This window comes from Dicentrarchus labrax, unplaced genomic scaffold, assembly GCF_905237075.1.
Source record: "Dicentrarchus labrax unplaced genomic scaffold, dlabrax2021, whole genome shotgun sequence".
Lineage (NCBI taxonomy): Eukaryota > Metazoa > Chordata > Actinopteri > Moronidae > Dicentrarchus > Dicentrarchus labrax.
The window spans coordinates 18,755,660-18,778,123 of NW_026136702.1; the positions used below are offsets into that span (position 1 = coordinate 18,755,660).

At 40.6% G+C, this 22,464-nt stretch overlaps 3 protein-coding genes and 1 long non-coding RNA gene across 12 annotated transcripts; 1 reads left to right on the forward strand and 3 right to left on the reverse strand.

Annotated features, from left to right (window-relative positions):
* Window positions 1–274: 274 nt before the first annotated feature.
* aftphb (aftiphilin b) lies at window positions 275–10,581 on the reverse strand. Of its 6 annotated transcripts, XM_051420391.1 has the most exons (11): window positions 10,406–10,581; window positions 9,803–9,925; window positions 7,396–8,960; window positions 6,847–7,028; window positions 5,962–6,088; window positions 5,596–5,652; window positions 5,314–5,436; window positions 4,840–4,900; window positions 1,528–1,614; window positions 1,182–1,305; window positions 275–989 (listed from the first exon to the last, which is right to left on the reverse strand). In XM_051420391.1, exons 3-11 carry the CDS (start codon window positions 8,923–8,925, stop codon window positions 869–871), a joined length of 2,412 nt encoding a protein of 803 aa, XP_051276351.1. In that variant the 5' UTR covers window positions 8,926–8,960; window positions 9,803–9,925; window positions 10,406–10,581; the 3' UTR covers window positions 275–868. The 6 variants fall into 6 exon arrangements, with proteins under 6 accessions (XP_051276351.1, XP_051276343.1, XP_051276334.1 ...); XM_051420383.1 differs by having other exon boundaries at window positions 9,803–10,581; XM_051420374.1 differs by lacking the exon at window positions 9,803–9,925 and having other exon boundaries at window positions 10,406–10,580.
* Window positions 10,582–11,154: 573 nt separating this feature from the next.
* Window positions 11,155–12,996, reverse strand: LOC127375032 (zinc finger protein 699-like). The gene is made up of 2 exons (XM_051420831.1): window positions 12,637–12,996; window positions 11,155–12,248 (listed from the first exon to the last, which is right to left on the reverse strand). The coding sequence occupies exons 1-2, from the start codon at window positions 12,833–12,835 to the stop codon at window positions 11,593–11,595; spliced, it is 855 nt and encodes a 284-aa protein (XP_051276791.1). The 5' UTR covers window positions 12,836–12,996; the 3' UTR covers window positions 11,155–11,592.
* LOC127375128 (uncharacterized) lies at window positions 12,857–22,397 on the forward strand. The gene is made up of 2 exons (XR_007887310.1): window positions 12,857–12,953; window positions 21,709–22,397. It is a non-coding gene; the product is annotated as an uncharacterized LOC127375128 (long non-coding RNA).
* On the reverse strand, window positions 14,066–20,171 carry LOC127374912 (zinc finger protein ZFP2). Of its 4 annotated transcripts, XM_051420629.1 has the most exons (5): window positions 19,891–20,165; window positions 19,465–19,549; window positions 19,259–19,371; window positions 18,738–19,049; window positions 14,066–15,111 (listed from the first exon to the last, which is right to left on the reverse strand). In XM_051420629.1, exons 1-5 carry the CDS (start codon window positions 20,096–20,098, stop codon window positions 14,312–14,314), a joined length of 1,518 nt encoding a protein of 505 aa, XP_051276589.1. In that variant the 5' UTR covers window positions 20,099–20,165; the 3' UTR covers window positions 14,066–14,311. The 4 variants fall into 4 exon arrangements, with proteins under 4 accessions (XP_051276589.1, XP_051276579.1, XP_051276598.1 ...); XM_051420619.1 differs by lacking the exon at window positions 18,738–19,049 and having other exon boundaries at window positions 14,066–15,423; XM_051420610.1 differs by lacking the exon at window positions 14,066–15,111 and having other exon boundaries at window positions 17,324–19,049; window positions 19,891–20,171.
* Window positions 22,398–22,464: the final 67 nt, after the last annotated feature.

Sequence of the window (22,464 nt, forward strand, 5' to 3'; positions counted from 1 at the left end):
GAGAGATCATCATACAAAGCGTTTCTATGTCAATATGCAGGATGAGAAATATTTCTAATCCATGAGGGAACACTGTTAGTAGATGCAACATGCAGACTAAAAATAATTCAACAGGACACTACAAGTGAAAGATTGATTTTCTGTGTACAGTAATTGATGTGTAAATGAATAAGTGTGTGTGAGGGTGTGTGAAGGTGTTGCTGGTATCATTGAGTTGTAGGGATGAAAGATCCTGACTGACATAAATAACAATACATGTAAGAGACACCCTGAGGCAGTTTGTGTTGTTTTATTTACCTCCAAATCAACTGAAATGACTGACATACTGTAGGTTGTGAAAATAAATACAGTTTCTTCACACACCTTCATGAAGGCCACTTTACTTACTCCGGGTCAAACCATCCAGTAAATACATTCTTTCATCTCCTACACCACTGATACATAATAAAGCAGAATTAAAGTGGGCGAGTTTGCTGTAAGAGTCTCTATGGTGAATATGTGTGTGTGTGTGTGTGTGTGTGTGTGTGTGTGTGTTAGGTCCATTCAGACCAAAATAAACCACTCGACTTTGAGAAGAGTAATGCTTAGTGTAAAACAAACATTAAAACTGCGTCTTTGCACTTTACATGGAAATGAATGAATAAGTTGATACACATGAGTTCATTCTGCCTCTCTACTGAGCCACATCTTTAAGGCTAAAGACTGAAGATAGCCAGCAGGTGGAGCATTTTGACCAAAGCAGGAAGATCAACTCACTGTTTTGGTCTCCTTATTGCATCCTGTATTAACTACAAGAGGTGGCAGATTAAGTATTCACTGTGAATGTGTGCAGAAATCACACACATCACTGTAAGTTTGGGGAACAGCATTATTTGGGTGCGAGGATGCTTGGGAACATGAGGACCTTGGCCTGCATGAAAGACAGGTTAGGCAGTCCAGAGATCACCCTGACAGCCTCCACACTCAGTTCTTCATCCTGCTGAGGTTTCCTGATGAACACACACACACGCACACACACAGTGAGTTGTTAAAGAGACACACAAAGAAGACAAGATGATGCATTATTCATACAGTAGGTAAAGCTTGTGTGTGATTCAGATTTTTGTTTTTGTTTCATTGTATTAATACTTTAAAAGGACAATAAAATAAACATGAAACATGGATGTAACAACTGGGCTGACCTGACTGTCGTGCTGGTTTTCTCTGCAGTGGACATCAGGCGATTCAAAGTGTCCTCCATGTGGCTACTGTTTGCATCGATTTCCACTTTGCTGATGGTCAACTCATACAGCTCACGGTCAACTCCTTTACATGGGAGTGTGTATAATAAAGAACACACACCAAACATGTTATAAAAGGGAAAAAGCAGTCGGTGAGCGTCATAAGGACTTACACACCCACAGCACAAGCTAAATTTACCAGTGTAAATATATATATTGCCTTGGTATTATCATTGTGTCTGTCTCTTATAACATAAACCTCATGAATGACAATAAAATGTACATTTTTGCAGTTTCACATGCTGACCTGGAGGAGGACTGTTGCTACAGCTGCTGCTGCAGGATCTGCTCTCCTCCTCAGGACCAAAATAATCCAGGTTGAGAGCAGAGCAGCCTGTGCTAACAAGGGGAGACAGTTGCTGAGGAGCATTGTTGGGGGGTAAGGAGGGATGGGGGAGCTTGATTTATTTTTAATTCATAAAAGGAGAAGGAGCATCTGCTTTTGATTGATGTTTTCTCCTTTTACTGTAGCAGCAGGGAAGACAGAGCGAGTGACAGACACAGCAAACAAAGCTCATCAAAGCAATGCAAAGCTGTTGTTATCCAACTTCTTTTTAGATTCAGATTCAGAGGCCCCTTAACCATGAAATATTCAAGCCAGCACCTAGCGTGAGGTCACTGGAACAACATTCATGTGGAAATAACATGACTCATGGGACAGGTGGTCCACACAGCCTCAGTATGTTGTTGTAGCTGGATAGATAAAAGTATGACTTTCACTTTGATTATATGCAAAAAAATATGAAACCAGACATTATAAAGTCAGACATGTGTTTGATTTAGTTGTTATGAAAGTTTAATAAGAACCTTTTAATTGTTTGAGATGTTGCTTAACATTTAACAATTATTTAGTCACCTGTCATCAGAAATGTTTGCTGTCCTAAACTAGACTAGGCTTCAATTACACCACCTTCAGACTCAGCATTGTCTAGGATATCTAAACAGTTTATATCCTTTACAACAAGGTGTTTGAACACTTTGCATTCAGCAGAGAAAAGTGATGCAGCTCCCAACAAGAGAAGAAAGCTGGGGAAAGACAGGCAAAACCGAGCAGAAAGGATCGACTGATTTATCAACTTATTTATTTAAGTCCTTATTGCAGTGCACTGAGTCTGGATTTGAGCAGTAAACCTGAAGAAAAAACAACAACAGACTATAGGTCCAAAGAGAATTTCACCATTTGAAAACGTTTTAGAAAACAACTGCTGGCATAAAGGCACAACTCATCATGAAATACTGTAACTGCAGTTACAGAAAGTTGTTTGATTGGCAATTAAATACTGACAACTGGACTTTTCTTTCTCAAACTTTGGAAATAAACACTCCTCTATCCTATTCAGCATGCTCATACAGTATATGAATCAGTGCACAGGGAGTAAACAGTAAAAGCAGCATAAGGTGACAGCAGTAATCACTACTGCAGTCTTACGTTTGGCTCTGTTTTCATTTTTCTCATGTTTTAATTGTGAAATCATGTCTAAGATACATAATTTCTTTCTATTAAGACAATAACCCCCCAACATGTTTATGATCTAATCATATCAAAACCTCAGATTTCATATAACCAACCACATGAAAAAATAATAAATATAATAGTATTTTTATATACATTAAGTGCATATCTTTAGTCTTTTAGTATGAGTGATTGCATGGTTTGATTTTAAATTAATGAAATTCTTTTGTCAATTTGTAAATACAGTAAATACACCAAATGTGTTTTGACCCTTTTGCTGCGCCACCCACAGAGAATACACTGCCCTCTGCTGTGCGTACTTTACTATTACAACACTACTCCGCTGTCATGCTTGTTATTAATTACTTGATGACATCTAATCACTGAAAATGAGTAAAATTCAAAACTAAACAAAAACAATCTTGTCAAACACAGAACATAAGGTTTATTAACACTGGAGGAAGGGGGCTTCTCTTGAATCTAAATGTTGTCTTTACCTGTGGACTCAATTCATCTAGGTGTCTTATAGGAAATTACTGGTAGAGTTTATGACTCTTAATGTAGTTTATCAGCTGCTCAACTCCTTCCAGCTTGCAATGCCACAAACCAGAGACATGTCAGCATGCTGACAATTCAAGAGTGCAATATCAAATATGGCACTAACAGTCAAACAAACAGTTCCTACGGTATAGTAGGTAGTTTGCAAAGTTTTTATTCCTTAAAAAATTTCTTGCGACTCACACGCAGCCGCAAAATGTACTGCAAAGTTTTTTGTCTATCACTGTCCTGAAATGCAAAGTCTGATCATTAACTTCTCCACTTACAAGCCAAACAAACACAATCTTATTTATGGATTTGCATATTTTCTGGTCTTTCTTGTGTGTGTGTTGTATTGGATCTAGTTAGACTCAACCATCTCTCATTGACTAACAAATCCATATATAAAGCTTTATTATCTCCATGAATTATATATAACACACTCCATGTACAGTGATTTCCTACATAATTGTAACAATCCTTTTTGAAATTCAAGTTTTATGATAAATCTTTTCTGGTCAAATACTGATCTAAACCCTACTGACTCTGATTAAATCAAATTAGAATATTTTTGCCTTTGTTTTCTTTATTAAATGCAAAGAAATCCTTTACGTGCAAATATGAAGAAATAAATAGTTTCCATCTAAATATAAAGAGACCTCAGTGTGAAATAAAGCCAAAAACTGGATGATGCTGTTAGATTCATAGTTTAAGTCTAAGTGTGTAATACAGCCATGCACTGAGCAAATGGCACACAGTAGAGAGTATTAACACTGGAAGAGTTTAACCTCCACAGTGGCCACCAATAAATTAAATTAAAATGCTTTAAGTAAACACATCCATTACATCAACAAGGCACATGTTATGACCATGCTCCATGAGTTGATAGTTATTTAGTTTCGTATTGAATGCTTTTCAAATGTGATATTACTTTAGCATTGCCCTCAGATTTGTTATCAGAATCATCATGTTGAAAAATAACAGTATGCACATCTTGTTTTCAGTAGCCTTTACCCATATCGAGTGATACCCCCTTCAAGATGGACACTACAGTGTTTCCCAATAACAAAAGGGACTGATAAATACTGAAGATACATTCTTTGTAAAAGCTGGCAGCAGGTAAAAGTAGACACTAGAGTAGCTGAGAGGGAAGAAAAGGGAAGCCAGTACAGTGTTTCCCCTTTTATTGTTCTGGAATAATTGTGACTAATGTTTCTGTTTGAGTCCCAGTTTTGGGTCTGTGTGAAGTTATATCTCCAAAAGTTTTCTTGTTTGGACAAATCATAATGACAACAACATGATTTCTATTCTGTGTTCATCATGAGCGGAAATTCATTTAAATGATGAAATGTTGTGGTCACCCACTACTGCTGCATGAATAGAGGGGAAACACAGTGTAAATTAAAAGAAGCAGAACATGCCCTGGAGGAAGTGAGGAGGAGTCCAGAGGAGTACGCCCAGAGTAAACACTCAAAAGTTTTGGTTTATTAGAAGAAGCCAGGTAGGGGATGGCTGATACTGTAGTCTACTTCCGGCCCCAGAAGTGAGGGGCTCGGCGAGGGGACGTACCGTCCTGAGAGCTGCTAAGGCCGTGGCGGCTCCAGTCCAGCTGGCTGGAGGGGAGCGCCTCCTACACAGAGAGAAGTAAACAGCATTTAACTCCCACTTAACAGAATAGCAGAATACAACAGTAAAGTAACCTTTAAGGTCCAGTGGGTAACATTTCGAAGGATCTACTGGCAGAAATGGGACATAATATTCATAGAGATGTTTGCATCAGTGCATAATCACCTGAATATAGAAGTCGTTATGTTTTCATTAGTTTCTCCTACATGCTTAGAAGGTGAGTGATATTCAGTAAGCTGGACTCTGCAATTTCCCCAGATGACACTAAATCCTACAAACTGGTCTTTTAATGGTCATGTCTTTAGCCATATCCAGTGGTGGCCGTTTCCTACATAGTAGTTGCATGAACCCTTCTCTAATCTCTTGTTCTTGAATCTAATACAGGTGTAATAAGTCAAATCAAAAAGACCAATTTACCTGCATTGAATCTGTTGAGGGGTCCGTTGTGTCCCTGGGTACTGGAGGAGCTTGTGCTGTGACCGTTGTGTGTCCCGGAGAACAGACAGCAGACACAGAGTCTTTGGTGGGCTCTAGCATTCCCTGGTGAGTGAAGTGGAAGAATGGGAAGGAAATTTAAAAAATTAGGTTTGGAACTGCCAAGAATAAATTGTATGACCAATGGAACTGCTCATCCTACACCATTACAATGCTTCTTCTCCCCAGTAAGACCAAATTCATTTAGTTCTACAGGTGACTCACCAGGTTGGATGCAAAAGCAGGTACAGCCACTGGCTGCTTCTTCATGCCAATGAAAACCTTCAAAAAGGCAAAGACACACTAAATGAAAACAGCCTTAAAATAATAGGCTAGATAGATAAATTTCTGTCTCAAACAACAATTGGTGCAACAGTCTAATGTGCTCAATAACAGTAACTGTAACAGCTTGTAATTCTGCAATTCTACAAAGTGTTTGTCCTGTTTTAATTCAGAATATGCTGCCAATCGAGGACACTGATCTGGCTTTAGACTCACTCTTTAAGAGTTTATGTTGTAGTATTATTATTGTTTACTCAATTACTGGTATTAAACTGATAAACAGTAGTTTTTATGTTTTGACAAACTCACAATATTCCTTGTGTCCACGCCAAGGCACCTGAGCAGAGTCCTGTTTGTATGAGAACCTCCCCACTGAAACTTGAGGCCAACTGCACTGTGGAGGTCCTGAGGTGGCCACCAAATCCCCTGTTGAATCCTGGGAAATGGTGAGGAAATTACAAGGCAGCATTTGGAAGTATTCAAGAGACAATATTAGAAAAAAGAGACAGGGAAAACTTCTAGTTTAGAAACAACCAAACTATTTTCACATCACCTCATTTGTAAATGTAGATTTCTCCCGGCCATTAATGAGAGTGTTATTACTGATAACAATTATACTGAGCAGACCATGCTCAGAACTGTTCTGATCTGGTCATATGATCTGAACAAGATAGCTGCTTTATTAAAAAATATTTATTGGCTGTGTTTGCTGTGTTTGCTGTGCTGAAAAATGCATAAAAAATGTTTTGTGGATCATTTCAATATGTGTTTTTCTACTACTGCGCTGCTGCTGTTTTTTAAATTCCCAGAGATCCTCAGTACTATTACTACTTTTTGCTTGGAATTTCTGTTGATGAATTTTTTATTTTAGTCTGTCTTTTTCCCCTAAGAGTCAGTGGTGGAGTCAAATATTTACTACCCGGTTTTCCTTCTGTTAATTCAAATCCTACTTCTGTTGCTTCCTCATCGAAAGGCATCATTCCGTATTGTGCTGGCTATTTTATTCCCAGGAATGCCCTTCCAGAGATCAGGAATTTACCACCATCAAATGTCAAAGATTTGATGTGCTTAGATCACTATTTGTGTTGTAATAATTTGAAACTTTAAACAAACTATTGTTTGTCAACTTATCCACCACCATCATCATCATCATCATCATCATCATCACCGCCACTGCCAGGAAGTCATCCTCACCACTGAGATCCGGGACAGAGTTCTGGTATCTCCTCCTCCTCCTCCTCCTCACTCTCAGTGAGGTGTCGGGCGTGAAGCAGAGCACCGAGGCTGAGCACCTCCTCCTCACCCTCCGCAGCTGGGACCTCTCCCTCTGGAAAACTGGCCAGGAGTAGCTGCTGGACACGGCAAGAAAGTGACGCCTAGCCAAGAAAACAAGAAGAGGGTTAGTTGTTTGAAATCAAAATATAAAAAATATGTGAAGACATTTTGACAGACTTTAGAGCTTTGACTGTTGTATTTTATTGCCTTTGAGGCACTTTGAAAACTTGCAAACAAAATAATGACATGTAAAGACAAAGGGAGAGGGTTAGTCTTTTTAAATGAAATGTTGAAAATATGTATGTTACTGTAGTCATGTTATTGCCTGTGAAGCACTTCCATTAAAAAGCCCTGAAAAATAGATTTTCTGAAAGCAACTTCTTGCCAGTAAGGATTAAATATTCTCTGTGGCTAATTATCGTCATAAAAAGCAACCACAACAAAGTTTTTTAGTGTAATGTCTCCCACCTGACAGCTGTTCCTCCTGGAAACCCCATCCTGCCCTGGCCTGTCCGTCTCCTCCTGAGTGCTCCCATCAGTCTGCAGGCTGCTGACTTGCTCTCTGAACTGTGTCCAAGTTCCTCCCTCCTCCTGAGCCCTCTGGACCTTAAACTCCGCCCACGACCCATCTCCATCCTCCTGCATGGGCGCTGAGCAGAAATCTGCAAAGCTGTCACTCGGTGGGAGGTTTCCTAGACTCTGCACTCCTTCATCAGCTGTTTGGACATGTCCTTGGTCCCTTTGATGCTCAAAACTACAGTCTTTGAAGTCTGCAAAATTGTCTTCTGTATGTGTTCCTGATTGTGATTGGTTGGAGGTAGCAGAAGTTTCCTGAGTCGCAGATTGGTCGCAATAATGAAAACCCTTCTCTGCCTTAGACTGTGGGAGATTTTCCACGCTGTTGTTGACAAAAGAGTCAGAATTACTGTAGTTTCCCACCTCTTCTTCTTCGTCATCAGTCTGGTCCCAGTCAGTCTGATCCCCCGAAGCAAGAGATGAAACGTTTGGTTCCAAATCCAAAGAGGGACCCTCAAATGACAAATCCTCACAGAAGGATGCCAGGTCCTCTGAAGCAGACTCATACATACTGAATGACTGGGGGTTAATAGAAATGCTCTTTTCTTGATCATCTATGCCTTCTTCTGCCTTCCCATCCTCCTGCACCTCCATGGATTGTAAAGAGTTAAAACTATGCGTCCGTCCCCTCTGGCTGTCCCCGGGCTTGCCTGACTCTTCCTCCCCAGAATGAGGCTCCTCAGATGGAAAATCCAAAGCTGCTGCAGCTTCCTGAGGCTGATGGTGGTCCTGAGATGGTAGCACAAGTGCTGCATCTCTTTTCTCACAGTGCTTGACCATAGTGCAAACTTTTTCTTTCGCCTTGTCTGCAGAATGAGGTCTGGGCTCAGAGTCCATAATAACCTCCTGTCCTGGGTCACAAATTTGTTCACCCAGTCTGTTGGAAGAGTTTTTTCCTACCGCTGTGCCATCCCATTGCTCTGTGCTGCCCAAGGGAGTGAAGCCACAGCACCAGGGATGTGCTGCCTGCTCTGTAAACACAGTGAAATCAGCAAACCCTGTCTCTTCCCTAGGAGAGCACGCACCCACTGCAGAGGCTATGTGGGTCCCAGAGTGGTGGTCTCTTTCAGAATAGCCATTTGTGAGGTGCACACGTGATTCAGTGTTATAATCCTGTCCTCCAACATCTTTTTGGCCCCTGCCAGACTCCGAGTTCACAGTGGATGGGGGTTGGGATTGTTTAATTGGGTTATTAAAGCTGCAGTTGAATGGATGGGCGGCTGGCTTTATGTTGGAAGAAGGCTGTCCCAGGCTGGATGATGAATCAGTAGAATCAGCAAAGCCAGGAGGCGAGCAAGACACCCCGAGAGAGAATCCCCCAAAGTCCCCAAACTCGTCCTCCTCTGATCCCGCCTCCCCATCTCCATCATCATCCAGTGGAGGGGGGGAGGAGGCATGCAAGGGCATGATGTCTGGCTCCATGGGTTATATTAGCAGGACCTGAAGGCCTCATGCACCTGGGAGAAGACGGTGAAAAGAACAGCAAGAGGATCAACATGAACAATAGATTTTTGGAAAAAGGAGACATTTTTTAAAAAGAATTTTTCCTTTTGATATAGACCGTTAGGAGAATTAGCTTTTTGTAGCATCCTTACAGCAGCTGGCTAATTGTTTTTGGTTTCCTAATTACTTTTAAGGCAACTAATTGCTAATCTGGCTGTGTGTATAAGTACGTACGTAAAAGACTGATGGCCAAAATAGCTTGAATTGGAGAGCACAAGTACTTGGTTACCAAAGTACGATTATTATTCTACTATTATTATTTCCGGTTTTGTTTTACACGCTCTGTGTTTTAATTTAATTTGATGATATCCTGTTTTGCTCTCTAATTATGTGAAGCACTTTGTAATCTTGGTTTTGATGGTTGTATACAAACTTAATGATCATATATCAAAGTGTTAAACCCCATACATCAGAGACAATACTGGAATATATAGGTATCAGTTTAATGTATGCCAAAGTTTCAACTCCCTCAGAAAGCCAGCATGTAAGGATAAGTTAGTTAAACTGGTAATCTCCTGGTTTATAGGGGAGGCACTACTGGTTTAGACATTCAGCTGAGTGTATTAAAAAAGAGGAACCTGCACACATCATTGTTCCGCAAAGCAGAAACAATCTGAACTTTATCAATGTATTGCTCAATCTCATCTGCTCACATATCCTCTTTATGTGTCTCTTAAACATCATTTTTTTTCAAATATTAACATCTAGTTGAGATATTACCAGCTCTATGACTCCCCTTCTGGTACCTGATCCTAGTGTGGAAAAAGTGGCCTGGACATTGTCCGCAGTTAGTTACCTGATACAGGAAACATTATCCGGAGCTTTGTGCTACTTAGAAGAGCGGTCCAAAGCCTACAGCAGCAGCTTCAGGATCATGGATTAGTGCCTGTATTAAACCTCCAACATTCACACATAACAACTGCTCCCTTGTGTCAAAAAGAAACTTAACATGCTGACTGAGATCATCATGACTGATAGTTATTTTAACACAACAGATAATAGCATCATTATTTGCCTTCATGAACAGTCGCATCCACTGACATCCTGCCATTTTCTCCAGTCTCTGGACAGACAGGTGTCATTCCACGACATGGACATTTAAATGTGAAGCCATGTAAACATTAACTGTTCATAAAATGTAAACACTCGCAAAAGAGGTGGCTATTTATGAAATAAAACTAGCTATTTATGCATAATTCACTGTTCGTTTTAAAATACACTCGCACTCCGCTCTTGTTACAACACACCGACTGATTAGCTTACATTACCGCCAGCTAGCTACTGCACCTAGTGCCTAGCTTAACGCTAGCTAACCGTCAGTGGCAACCAAGCGTTGACATGCTATTTAACTGGAGCTAGCAGCTAGCTAGAAAAACAAAGTGGCAGGTTTTTTATTTACCAACACTCATTCACTTTGCCTTCTCGTCACTTCTCCTCTATCAGTGCCGCAGCTTTGCTCCCATCCTCTGTCATCGCTCTCCCTCAATGGGACATGTACAAAGCGAAGACCTCTCACTCTGTACAAGTTTCGATGTCCTGTAATTACCGTAAACCATCGCGAAGACTTGTGTAAATACCCGGGGTCCATGTTGCAGACTAGAAAGTGATAGCTCTTAAAATAGACGATCTTCGCTGTTGTTCACAGTGGATGGAAAGTGCACCACCTCCTGGGCAGATGTTTAAACCTCAAAATGTTTATTCTGCTTCTGTACCGTTACTTATGATTTGTTCATAGTTATAAGTAGTAGAAGAACTAATATGTTAGTAGCAGTAGTAGGCTTTTAGTCTGACAAGTTCATGTAATGGGGCATTTAGGAATTTAGATTCAGTGTGTTGTAGTCTCTGTGCTGTCAATCCCAGTGATAGGCAACTCTATGGTTCATTTTAGGGTAACAGTGTAGATAAGTAATCAATGTGGCTGCTTGTTGTCTGCTATGGTAGTGGAATATGATGGGCTCCTCCCTCGCCTGATATGTGTCCTGTTTGGTGCAGAGCAAAACAATTGTTACTGGCAAGGATGCTAAATAAATTTACCACAATTAAGGTGTTTCTGCTAAAAGGGGATATTGGATCCATACTTTTTCATCGTGACATACTACTTAAAAGTCCACAAAGCTCTTCATCATTAGAAAATACTTACATTAAAAATACATTAAAAATATTTTATTTCATTAACAATAAAAAGTGTGAGGTGACCATGAGCAGAAACAAGAGTTAAAAGAGGTACATGTTCCTTTAAAACACCAAACCAAAGTGTGTTGCACCCCAGATTCTAATCACTGTACTCTTTTGTTTGTAGTCTGAAACAGAAGACATTTTCAATTGTAATTGTTTTGATTCCCCCCCCCCCCATGTTGTTTATCAGTGAGCTAACCCGTATCAGCACCTACATTTTTTATTTGTTCTGAAATTCAAATAATGAATAACAGATAATAAATTAAGTGAAGTGCAACAAATGTCAATTCAGTCTGATGAGCAGGCGAAAGGCTACACAATTCTACAGGATCTCCTGGCTTCATGGATATTGGTATGGACCTGCAGATTTGAAGCTGTGTGGGATTTTTTCCCACAAACCAAACAGCAAAATTACTTCTCCCCTTTGTGCTCCGTCATACCACAAGTTTTGAGGTGATAGCTATGGGCGACCATTTTGCCACACGACTTGCAATAATAGGGCTTCTCCCCTGTGTGCTTCCTCAAGTGAACATTGAGATTGGAGATTTGAGAAAATGATTTCCAACAGAAAGGACACTTGTGTGGTTTTTCACCTGTGTGAATTCTTAAATGCACGACCAGATGGTCCCTACGAGCAAACTCCTTATCACACTCGGAGCATTTAAAGGCCTTCTCTCCAATGTGAATCTCATCCATGTGTCTACGCAGATCAGAGTCACTGCTAAACTGCTTGCCACAGACACGACAAGCCTTTCTACTTTTCTTGGCTTGTTTCTGTCCTGTAAAAGCACTGTCACTGTGACTTGGACCACAAGAGGAGGAGCTGCCGTCCCCATTCCCTTCATCATCACTGTTCAATGTCACGGTTATACTGCTGAAAGTTGTTTGTGATTCAGTAAGTCTGATTTTTACATCCGCAGAAGAGTGATCCTTCAGATGTGGAGGAATACAGATATCCACCTGCTCCTCTTTGACCTGATGATAGTCTTGGGTGTCATATTTCTCCACAATGGGAAGCTGGTCTGCCTGCAGGGAGGGCAAAATCTTCTCCGTCACTGACTGGGTGTCTAAAAGACAGAGAAGACACATGCTATAAGCTGTTAAATAACCCAGCAACGTCTAACACAAATATATCTGCACCAGCACAAGTAAGATGTGTCCCAGATGTTTTCCAAAGGTGGGGAAAAAAAATCAACGTTTAACAGCCATTATAGTTTAATTTGTGTTCATGAAGTTCCGTGATTTCTTCCACATATTTTATGAGTTCAAAATATCTTTGTGGGATCTATCTATCACCATCTTGTTATTACCACCACCGCCACCTAGCAACTGTAGCTCCTGTGTTGGCTAATACAGCTAACAGACGGGGCCTGAAGTCAATCTGTTGCCTAGTAACGCTGTACGGCTACCTGGCACACCGGCTGGAGGCTAACTTACGTCCATGATGACACAAACCTGCTCTGAATAAAGTTACTTCAGGTTTTAAAACGGTCAGCTGCTCGAGTTGCCCTTTTAGCTGAATGATTTCTCTCTGGGAGCGGACAACTTCCTCCTGATATTCTGCTATCGTCTTTTCAAAAAGGCCAAAGATTTCCTCTGCAGCTACTGCCAGTCGCTCGTTGACCATCAGTCTGAGCAGCTGCATCCCCGCCATGATGGAGCTCCGGTTAACGCTACCGGTTAACGGGGAGGATGGCACACGGACTATCAATGAAGAAATAAACTCCTCGGGAACTGAAAGCCTCAAAGTTCACAGATATCAACTGACAAAGGTAAGACAATGTGAGTTAATGCGTCCAGTTCAACTTCATAACACAGTTTTATTTTCACCAGCGCCCCCTGCCGCCGTGGAGGGCTCACTTTCCCCCTTGACTGCCAAGAGGACAGAGATTGGTTAGGGTTAGGTTAGGCAGAGCTCTGGGGTTAGGGTAAGAATGCCAGGATAAGCCATTCAGAGCTTCACCAACCTGGGAAAAAAATGTCCTTTACTTTCTAAACACAGACTTTATGAAAAAACATTGTTTTATTTTCCTTCTTCACAATATCTTACTGTTGTTTTATTAACAAAGAACAGGTTTTATACACTGAAGGAGAACATACTCACTGCTTGTTTTTTCCCCCCCAGTTTATTATTTGTACTGTATGTATGTAGTTATTTATTTAACCTAAAACACAAACAATGTTTCAATGGGCCAGCCCAAGCTCTGTGAGGACAAGGAACAATTCTTCGGGCAACAGGGAAAAAATGGAAGAGGGGAGAGAAACTCTGGAGAGATGCTTCCTCCTCAGATGGCAACAATAATTATTTTACTTTTCTGTGAGGAAAAATACTTTTCATTTGTTTATATGTTACTGCAATGAGGTAATTTGGGACATCTTGATGGCCCCACAGCCCTGTTGCAGAAAGTGGGATTAGTGAAAACTGAGTTTTAATCCTGAGATGAGGCTAATTCTAGGTTTTCAGTTACCATGACAACTGATACCACTGAATGCTGTTGAGCCAAGATCCAAATACAGTAGATGTCGAATTGTACATCTAAAGTTAATATTCTAACAACAAGTGTAAATCACCAAACACGTTATTACTGGATCAGACTGTGAGATTACAAGTTGACCTACATTTTTAAAATCATCTATATATTTTCACCTTTAGTTGCTGAGCCCTTGCGTTTGTCTCCTTCAGATCAAGGCTGAACAAATCTTGGAAATGTATTGTAGGGTTACAGCCTACATACAAAGTTAGATTCCCCTATTAATCATCCATGAATTAAATTTAAGTCTGGTGATTGATTAATAGAAAAAACTAAATAAAACTTATTGACACTTTCCCACACTTTGTGAGGTTAGAGTTCAGAGTTAGGCTCAGAGTTTGGTAAACCAGATGTAGTATGTCAAGGCAAGTTTATTTGTATAGTACATTTCCACAGCGAGGCAATTCAGAGGACTTTACATTAAAGGAATCAGTAGTCAAATCATAACTGATGAAACACAATTTTTAAAATTGAATCCACATAAACTGATAGTTTCTTATTCAGCTATATTGCAGCAAATTTACAAATATAAGGCCATTCCTAATTACTGGATGCATGTTTTATTCTTATAATTTTAGAAGAAAATATCTGATGTCCTGTCATACCACTTTAAGCTTTTTCTCTTCTATCTCCCGCCCTTGCAGTTTCTCACTGATGTGTCGTTTCCACGACTCATGAACCTTCATATGCACCTTCAGGTCTGAATCTGTGTAAAATGTTCTGCCACATGTTGTACAGCGAAATGACTTGTTTGTGCTTTTGTTTTGTGTCCCTGTGCACAATTTAAGATGATGGCTACTGGCAAACCTCTTGCCACACTTCTTACAAAAATATGGTTTCTCTCCAGTATGCACTCTCATGTGAACAATTCGATTAGAGTTCTGAGTGAATGTTTTGCCACAGAAATCACAACTGAAGGGTTTTTCACCGGTGTGAACTCTTGCATGCAATACTAGCTGGTGCTTTTGATTAAACTCCTTGTTGCATTGAAAGCATTTAAAGGCTTTCTCCTCTTTGTGATTCTCATCCGTGTTCACTTTCTCTGGTGTGATTTTGCACTCATTCTGAACTTTGCAAAGTTTGAAATGGTTGCTTGTGGCAAAGCCTTTCCCGCATTTAGCACAAAAATATGGTCTTTCTCCAGTATGCACCCTCATGTGAGCAAGACGGCTCGAGTTCTGAACAAATGTTTTGTCACAGAAATCACAACTGAAAGGCCTTTCTCCTGTGTGAATTCTTATATGCTGAACGAGCTGGTACCTTTGTTCAAACTCCTTGTTGCACTTCAGGCATTTAAAGGCTTTCTGCTTTTTGTGACTCTTTTCTACGTGCCTTATAAGATGAGAGTCCCTCTTAAATCTTTTACCACAAAAACGGCAAGACTTTTCTTCTCTCGGAGGTTGTTCCAGTTCCACAAAGACTTCAATGCTATGACTTGGACGAGGCGACGATGAACCATCACTTTCACTCCCTTTGTCATTTCTGCTTTCGTTTACATCACAGTCAGTGGTTGGTTCTGATTTTGGACGTTTGAGTTCAGCATTGTTGGAAGTATCAGCCTCCATGTCGGGACTGATGCACTGATCCACCTGCTCCTCTTTGACCCGTGGATGCTCTTGGATCTCTGTTTCCTCCCGAACGGGACTCTGTTCCACCTTTATGTCACATGGCTGCAATGAAGGGCGCAGTTCCTCAGAGACCGGCTGGGTGTCTAAAGGACAGAGAGGACATCTGCTGTCAACTTGCACGAGTGAAACCTCCAACACACACACTGAAAACTGACTTTTTAACAAAAAGATCCTGTGAAATGTTACTCACTGGACCTTTATAACAATGCATTGAAACTTTCTCCATCCCTCTGGGCTTCAGTCCCTACTCTTCATGTCTTACCGTCAGATGAATGAGAATCCAATGACACATCCTTGAGCCTGTTATTTTCTGAATCCTGCAAGACAAATGTTGCTTGAGTAAAACAAAAAAAGCATGCAAGTATAATCAAGAGAAGGTACTTTAAGTATTAAAAGTAAAAGTACTACTTAATGGAGAAGAATGTCCCCTGTGACAGTTATACTTTTATATTATATTATTATTACTCATGCATTCATGTAAAAGCAGGATTGTACTGTTGTAGTTTGGGTGGAGGTCATTTTTAACCATTTTATATAGGACTTTAATGACCATTTCCATTGCAGAGTCATCTGATTATTTTCTCTATTAATCGATTGATTTTATGGGTTTGTAAAATGTTTTAAAATAGTGAGAAAACTATCCCAATTAACCCAGAGACTGTAGTAAAGTACAAATACCAAATAATTAAAGTAAACCTAAGCACTGCGCTTGAATAAACGTAAACCTACTTTTTGCTACTGGTGTTTTGTAACGTATACATTAGTTCACAGATATATCTTTACAAAGTTCCTTACAACATAAACCATAAACACCAGCTGATCGGGACAGAGTCTGATCGATAACAACACTCACCTCCGCTGCACTGGTTTGTAGCGTGCAGGAGGACACGCCAACGGTCGGGACAGCCGTTGGCGTCAGAAACCGGTGCATCGTATCGGTCCTCGGCTGTCCGTTAACGTTAACTGTGTAGTCCTCCTGAGCAAAATGCTCCGAGCATACAATATATTTCTTTAGCTCGTCCTGTGGAGTATTTACATCGATGTTCAAGGCGAACAGCCATAGTTTCAGCCGCTCCGGTTCCCTTACTGGAAGGCGGTGGAAAGACAAAGCAGCGCCAGTCTTTGCTTTATTTGTGCATGTCTTCACTGCGCAGGCGTGAGGCATAGTACACCAAACTGCCTCATCTTAATACTATGTAAGTTATGCTAACGTTAGCCCTATAGCTTACTAACATTACTTAAACCGTTGTCCTTTCTTGAGGATGAAGTTTACCAAAACAATCGCCACCGATGAACCCTACTTCCGTGTAACGTCATCAGCGTCTACTTGCGCGCACAGAAAAAGTAGTCCCAACGACAGGTGATCGTTTCTCGAGACAGGAAGCCGGTAACAGAAATGTTAACTTTAACTAACAGTTGCAGTAAAGCTGCAGAAAGGGCGTTTCTGTGCTTTGTTTATGTCAGTGGGGAACAGTCAAAGCATGTTTCATATGTTTAAAGGTTTGTAACGTAACGTACCATGTGACATTTACTGTCGTTTCTGTGTGTATGTAGCACACCGGCTAGAGGCTACTTCCATTATGAAGCAGATCTGCTCTGAATAAAATCACTCCAGGGTTTGAAACAGTCAGCTGTTCTGTGGGAGCGGACAACTTCTTCCAGTCCAAAGATTTCCTCTGCAGCTACTGCCAGTCGCTCACTGACCATCAGTGTGAGCAGCTGCATCCCCGCCATGATGGAGCTCCGGTTAACGCTGCCGGTTAACGGGGAGGATGGCACACGGACTATCAATGAAGAAATAAACTCCTCGGGAACTGAAAGCCTCAAAGTTCACAGATATCAACTGACAAAGTGACGACAACCTGAGTTAATCTGTTTCCAGTTCAACTTCATAACACACAGGATAACACTTCACTAGCGCCCCCTGCTGCTATATTTTCACTACTTCTTGTACAAAGTAAAAAGACACTTGTACATTTACCATATCTTGTTATTGTTTTATTAACAAATTGTGAAATTGCAAATCCTCAGAACAATAGACACCAAATGAGAACAATGGGAATATTTGGTTTCTTTCCAACTTTATTACTTGCACAGTCAGAAGATGTAGTTATTTCTTTTAACCCAATAACACATATAATGTTTCAATGGGCCAACCCAAGACAAGGGGAAATCCTTAAAAATGGAAGAGGCCTGGGGAGGAAGAAACAAGACATTTGCTCTTGTGAGACTGTAGGTGAAACAGGTCATTCCTATATACTGGTTGCTCATTTGTTTATTTAAATATCTGGTGTCACATAGACTTTGATGATCTTTCATTCCACTTTAAGTTTTTTCTCCTTCAACTCCTGTCTCGGCAGTTTCTCTCTGATGTGTCGTTTCCACGACTCGTGAACCGCCATATGCACCTTCAGGTCTGAATCTGTGCGGAAGATTCTGCCACATGTTGTGCAGCGTAAGGAGTTGTTTGTGCTTTTGTTTTGTGTCACTGTGCACGATTTAAGATGATGGACACTGGCAAAACTCTTGCCACACTTCTCACAAAAATATGGTTTCTCTCCAGTATGCTGTCTCATGTGAACGATACGATGCGAGTTCTGAGTGAATGTTTTGCCACAGTAATCACAACTGAAGGGTTTTTCCCCGGTGTGAACTCTCGCGTGCATAACGAGCAGCTGCTTTCGATTAAACTCCTTGTTGCATTCAGAACATTTAAAGGCTTTCTCCTCTTTGTCATTCTCATCTGTGTTTCCCTTTTCTGGTGTGATTTTGCACTCATTCTGAACTTGGCAGAGTTTGAGATGACTGCTTTGGGCAAAACTTTTGCCACATTTAGCACAAAAATATGGTTTCTCTCCAGTATGCACCCTCATGTGAACGATACGACTTGAGTTCTGAGTGAATGTTTTGCCACAGAAATCACAACTGAAGGGTTTTTCACCGGTGTGAACTCTTGTATGCAGAACAAGCTTGTCCTTTCGATTAAACTCCTTGTTGCATTCAAAGCATTTAAAGACCTTCCCATCTTTGTTTGTCTTTTCTGGTGTGATTTTGCACTCATCCTCCATGTTGCAAAATCTGAAATGTTTTTTCGAGGCAAAGTTTTTCCCACATTTAGTGCAAAAATATGGTTTTTCTCCAGTATGCACCCGCATGTGAACAGTACGACTTGAGTTCTGAGTGAATGTTTTGTCACAGAAATCACAACTGAAGGGTTTTTCACCAGTGTGAATTCTTACATGCAGAATTAGACGGTACCTTTGTTCAAACTCCTTGTTGCACTTCAGGCATCTGAACGGTTTCTTCCCTTTGTGACTCTTTTCTACGTGTCTTATAAGATAAGAGTCCCTTCTGAATATTTTACCACAAAAACGGCAAGACTTTTCTTCTCTCGGAGGTTGTTCCAGTTCCACAAAGACTTCAATGCTATGACTTGGACGAGGCGACGATGAACCATCACTTTCACTCCCTTTGTCATTTATGCTTTCGTTTACATCACAGTCAGTGGTTGGTTCTGATTTTGGACGTTTGAGTTCAGCATTGTTGGAAGTATCAGCCTCCATGTCGGGACTGATGCACTGATCCACCTGCTCCTCTTTGACCCGTGGGTGCTCTTGGATCTCTGTTTCCTCCCGAACGGGACTCTGTTCCACCTTTATGTCACATGGCTGCAATGAAGGGCGCAGTTCCTCAGAGACCGGCTGGGTGTCTAAAGGACAGAGAGGACATCTGCTGTCAACTTGCACGAGTGAAACCTCCAACACACACACTGAAAACTGACTTTTTATCCATGCAAGAGACATACTGCATTCAGCATTTAAACCTATACAGAACAGATTGCTTCCATAGGTCTTTATAGAGCTAAACTCTGCATTATTACAAAAGGTAGATCCCTGGGTTACAGAGCAAAACTCTTACAAGTACAAAGCTCCTCTTGACAGTCCGGAGGCTGCTGAGAGTCTGTTGGATCCACAGTGGAGGAGCCTTGAACTGCAGTGAGAGCGCTTGATGTGTCAGCCCTCTTCCTCTTCCTGGGAAACATATACCGACCAAGATAGAGTTAAGATATACTACCACCATCTGTAAAAGGTAAAATGATAGCAAACTAAAAGGAACAACTTTACCTGCCCCTTTTCTTGGAAGCTTCTTCCATACAGGTGAACAATGAGGGAACAAAGTCTGGGTTGTCTGGATCCGTGGATGACTCCCCTGTAAGTCAGAACAATATGCCAATGATATAACGCGGCCACATGGTCTGTGTTCAGTCACAGTATAAAGTAAATGTCATTATCACATATAATATTACCATCTACCCCATTCATTCGTTAAATGTGGGTTCAATAGTGAGGTTATAGCTGACTGTCTATGAGCAGCCAGGCTTGTTAACTTGTATGTTGCTTACATGCTAACACCGTTGCTAATGCCGCTGCTGTTGGTCAGCGGTGTTTATCATTAGGAAACAGCCAACTGAGAAAGCCAGCTTTGAGGTCGCTGCCATTGTCTAACTACACGTTGCCTTTGTGGGTGATGAACAGTGGAGGAAACCTTGCCTGATATGAAATGAGCACTGCAGAGACGAGCATTACTGATGGTTTCGTGACTGATGATTTCATCAGTCCAGTCGGACCGTCTGATGGCTTGCAACCATAAACGTCTGCGCTCAGCTTCAATGGGCGTGTTCGTCGACGGTATTCTGTAAAAATGAAGCCCATTAGCTGTTGAATATCTGTTCTTACATCCAACGGCACAACAAGACATGTTTCCTCTTATTTCGGGGATCCAGCCCTCGTTTCCCTCAACTTGTTTCCGCTATTTTTCAGACCAAACACCATTACTTCCGTGTAACGTCAACTGCGTCAGCGTCTACATGCGCCCACTCAAAAAGTAGTCCCAAACTACAGACCAAATGGTAAAAGTACACAATAATTAAGATTGTATGAGATGTAACAATTGTCATAGCATGATTGTGTAACTGTATTTATTGTAGTCTACACAAGAGGTTGTCAGTGTAGAGGTAAGCCTCCTCAGGCTCCAAACATTTCCAGGCTCAGTGAATGGGAATGAAAAACGACTGCATTAGTTACTACAGTAGTTATCAAAAGAAGATCACATGCAATAGCCCAAATGTGTGGGATTTGGTTAAAGAGATAGTTCATACTCTTGTTTACTGTTTTTTCTTACTTTCCAAGAGTCAGAAACTATTAAACGCCTCAGGACTACCTCTTTTGTGTATTTGGTGTAGTTAGTTATGTCAAACAGCAATATTAGGCTATTTCTTTTAGTGTTTGTTGGTTCAAGTAACATCATCATGATTCCACAAGTATCCAAGAATTGAGGGAAACTAAGCAAGTAAAGCAAGAAGAGGGAGGCCCACAGTGTCAGACTTGGACAACCCCCGGGCTACCAACTGCAGACCAACATGTACGCTATACCGTACCAAAATAAACAGTAGCCTGCTTATTACACACAGACCAGAGGGACTGGAGGACGCTACCAACCAAGAAAGGAGGGCCACGACAATTTATATAGGTCTACTGCCTTGTAGAAATAGTCTATTTTTGACAACCTACTTTACTGACATATTTTGAGTTCATTTTTCATTGATTTTTTTACTCTTTGGACGGCTTTTAAATTAAATTGAATTTCCCAAGGAGGGATTAATACAGTAGGCCTACTTCTTCTTGCTTTCTAGCTTGTGGATTTTTAAAGAATACATTTATACAAAAGTGTATAAATACTTATATATACTTATCTTATACAAAAGATTTCTATTCAAAATGCATAAATACTAATAAATCATAATAAACTGAAGTGTGACTTCCTGTTTACAAACTCTAAATAAAGAAAAAAGGCCAGGAGGTGGAGCAAGTGAGCTCCTTTAAGTATACCTGGAGACTGTGTAGACCTATCTCTAACCTTTTTGGAGTGAATTTGAAATGCATTTACAAAAAAGCACAGGAGTGAATTTGAAATGCATTTACAAAAAAGCACAGCAAAGACTCAGAGTATCCTATCCCTAATTAAGAGTAGGCTATACTCAAGCATGTGTTTTAATGTATCCTTTATAAAGCAAAGACAGTAAATGTGACAGAACTTGACCTCAGTGTGAGATTGTGAATGAGGAGGTAAACTTCTCTTGGTCTTTCCACAGAAAGAAAGAAAGCCTGACAGAAAGCTTCATGACGGTTAAGAGCCTGAGTCAAGCTTCCCCTCTTCTTTATTTACAAGTGCTGCAGCAGAGCAGTCTGATGAAGGGGCCTGACAGTTGGCACTTCCTTCTGTTTCATTATGAAGTTGTTTCACACACAGTTGGAGGGAGTGGCCTCCAGCATTGCTGTGAGCTCAATTTCTTCTCCTTTGATCTGCAGGAATAATTGATCTTGGCTCTGCTGCGGCTCCGTGTTGGGATCCCACTCCTGCCGAGGAAGAGACATGTCTTCTGAGACTTCAGATGCATCTGTTAAACATGAAAGAACATTTCTGACTCAGATTTTGGGATTTACTCTGGAATAGAAATGTGCTGTTTTTCATTCCTGTCAGACATTCTTCGTTTTCTAATGTGTTCTTCTTTTGTCTTAAAACATGGTTTGAATGAATGAATTTAAGGTTATAAAGGTATTTATTTTATAAAGGATATGAGGCTGCTGCCTCTATGCCACGTTTTAACCTCTTGTTGATATTTTTATATGTTTATTGACATAGTGTGGGTTTCATTTTAAGGATGGTCTTTATCCTTGGATAATAACTTTCTTCTTTTTTTACAGAGAGAACTTAAATAAATAATTAAATAAATATAGTGGTATAGCAGAATATATAGCCTGAAATATACCTGATTGCATTACTCATTATAATTAGAGTTAGGAACAAAATGCTTAAATACAGACCCAAACACAATACAGGCTATGGACAAAACTGTGTGAAACTGCCCTGAAGATTTAAGATTTCATAGTGTAAGAATGAAAAAATAAAATATGTGCTTTTTCTTAGCCAACCCTCAGAGGGATTTTCTGTCACTAGTGATGGATTAAATTCCCTCAATAAAAACGTACACACTGTAGTTTAACAGGGATGTAGCCACCTGTTTTATTTGTTGTCTGTGTGAATATTCAGTGTTGAGCATCTGA

Excerpts from the sequence above, each read along its gene's own strand:
- aftphb (XM_051420391.1), bottom strand. The coding sequence starts at position 8,925 with ATGGAGCCAGACATCATGCCCTTGCATGCCTCCTCCCCCCCTCCACTG. Across the intron at positions 7,029-7,395 it reads CCAGGAGGAACAGCTGTCAG|GCGTCACTTTCTTGCCGTGT; the intron begins GTGGGAGACATT and ends TTTCTTGGCTAG. Across the intron at positions 1,306-1,527 it reads TAGCAACAGTCCTCCTCCAG|GAGTTGACCGTGAGCTGTAT; the intron begins GTCAGCATGTGA and ends TCCCATGTAAAG.
- LOC127375032 (XM_051420831.1), bottom strand. The coding sequence starts at position 12,835 with ATGGCGGGGATGCAGCTGCTCAGACTGATGGTCAACGAGCGACTGGCA. Across the intron at positions 12,249-12,636 it reads AGTAACTTTATTCAGAGCAG|ACACCCAGTCAGTGACGGAG; the intron begins GTTTGTGTCATC and ends TCTGTCTTTTAG.
- LOC127374912 (XM_051420610.1), bottom strand. The coding sequence starts at position 20,098 with ATGTCTTGTTGTGCCGTTGGATGTAAGAACAGATATTCAACAGCTAAT. Across the intron at positions 19,372-19,464 it reads GCTTCCAAGAAAAGGGGCAG|GAAGAGGAAGAGGGCTGACA; the intron begins GTAAAGTTGTTC and ends TATGTTTCCCAG. Across the intron at positions 19,050-19,258 it reads TCAAGAGGAGCTTTGTACTT|ACACCCAGCCGGTCTCTGAG; the intron begins GTAAGAGTTTTG and ends TCTGTCCTTTAG.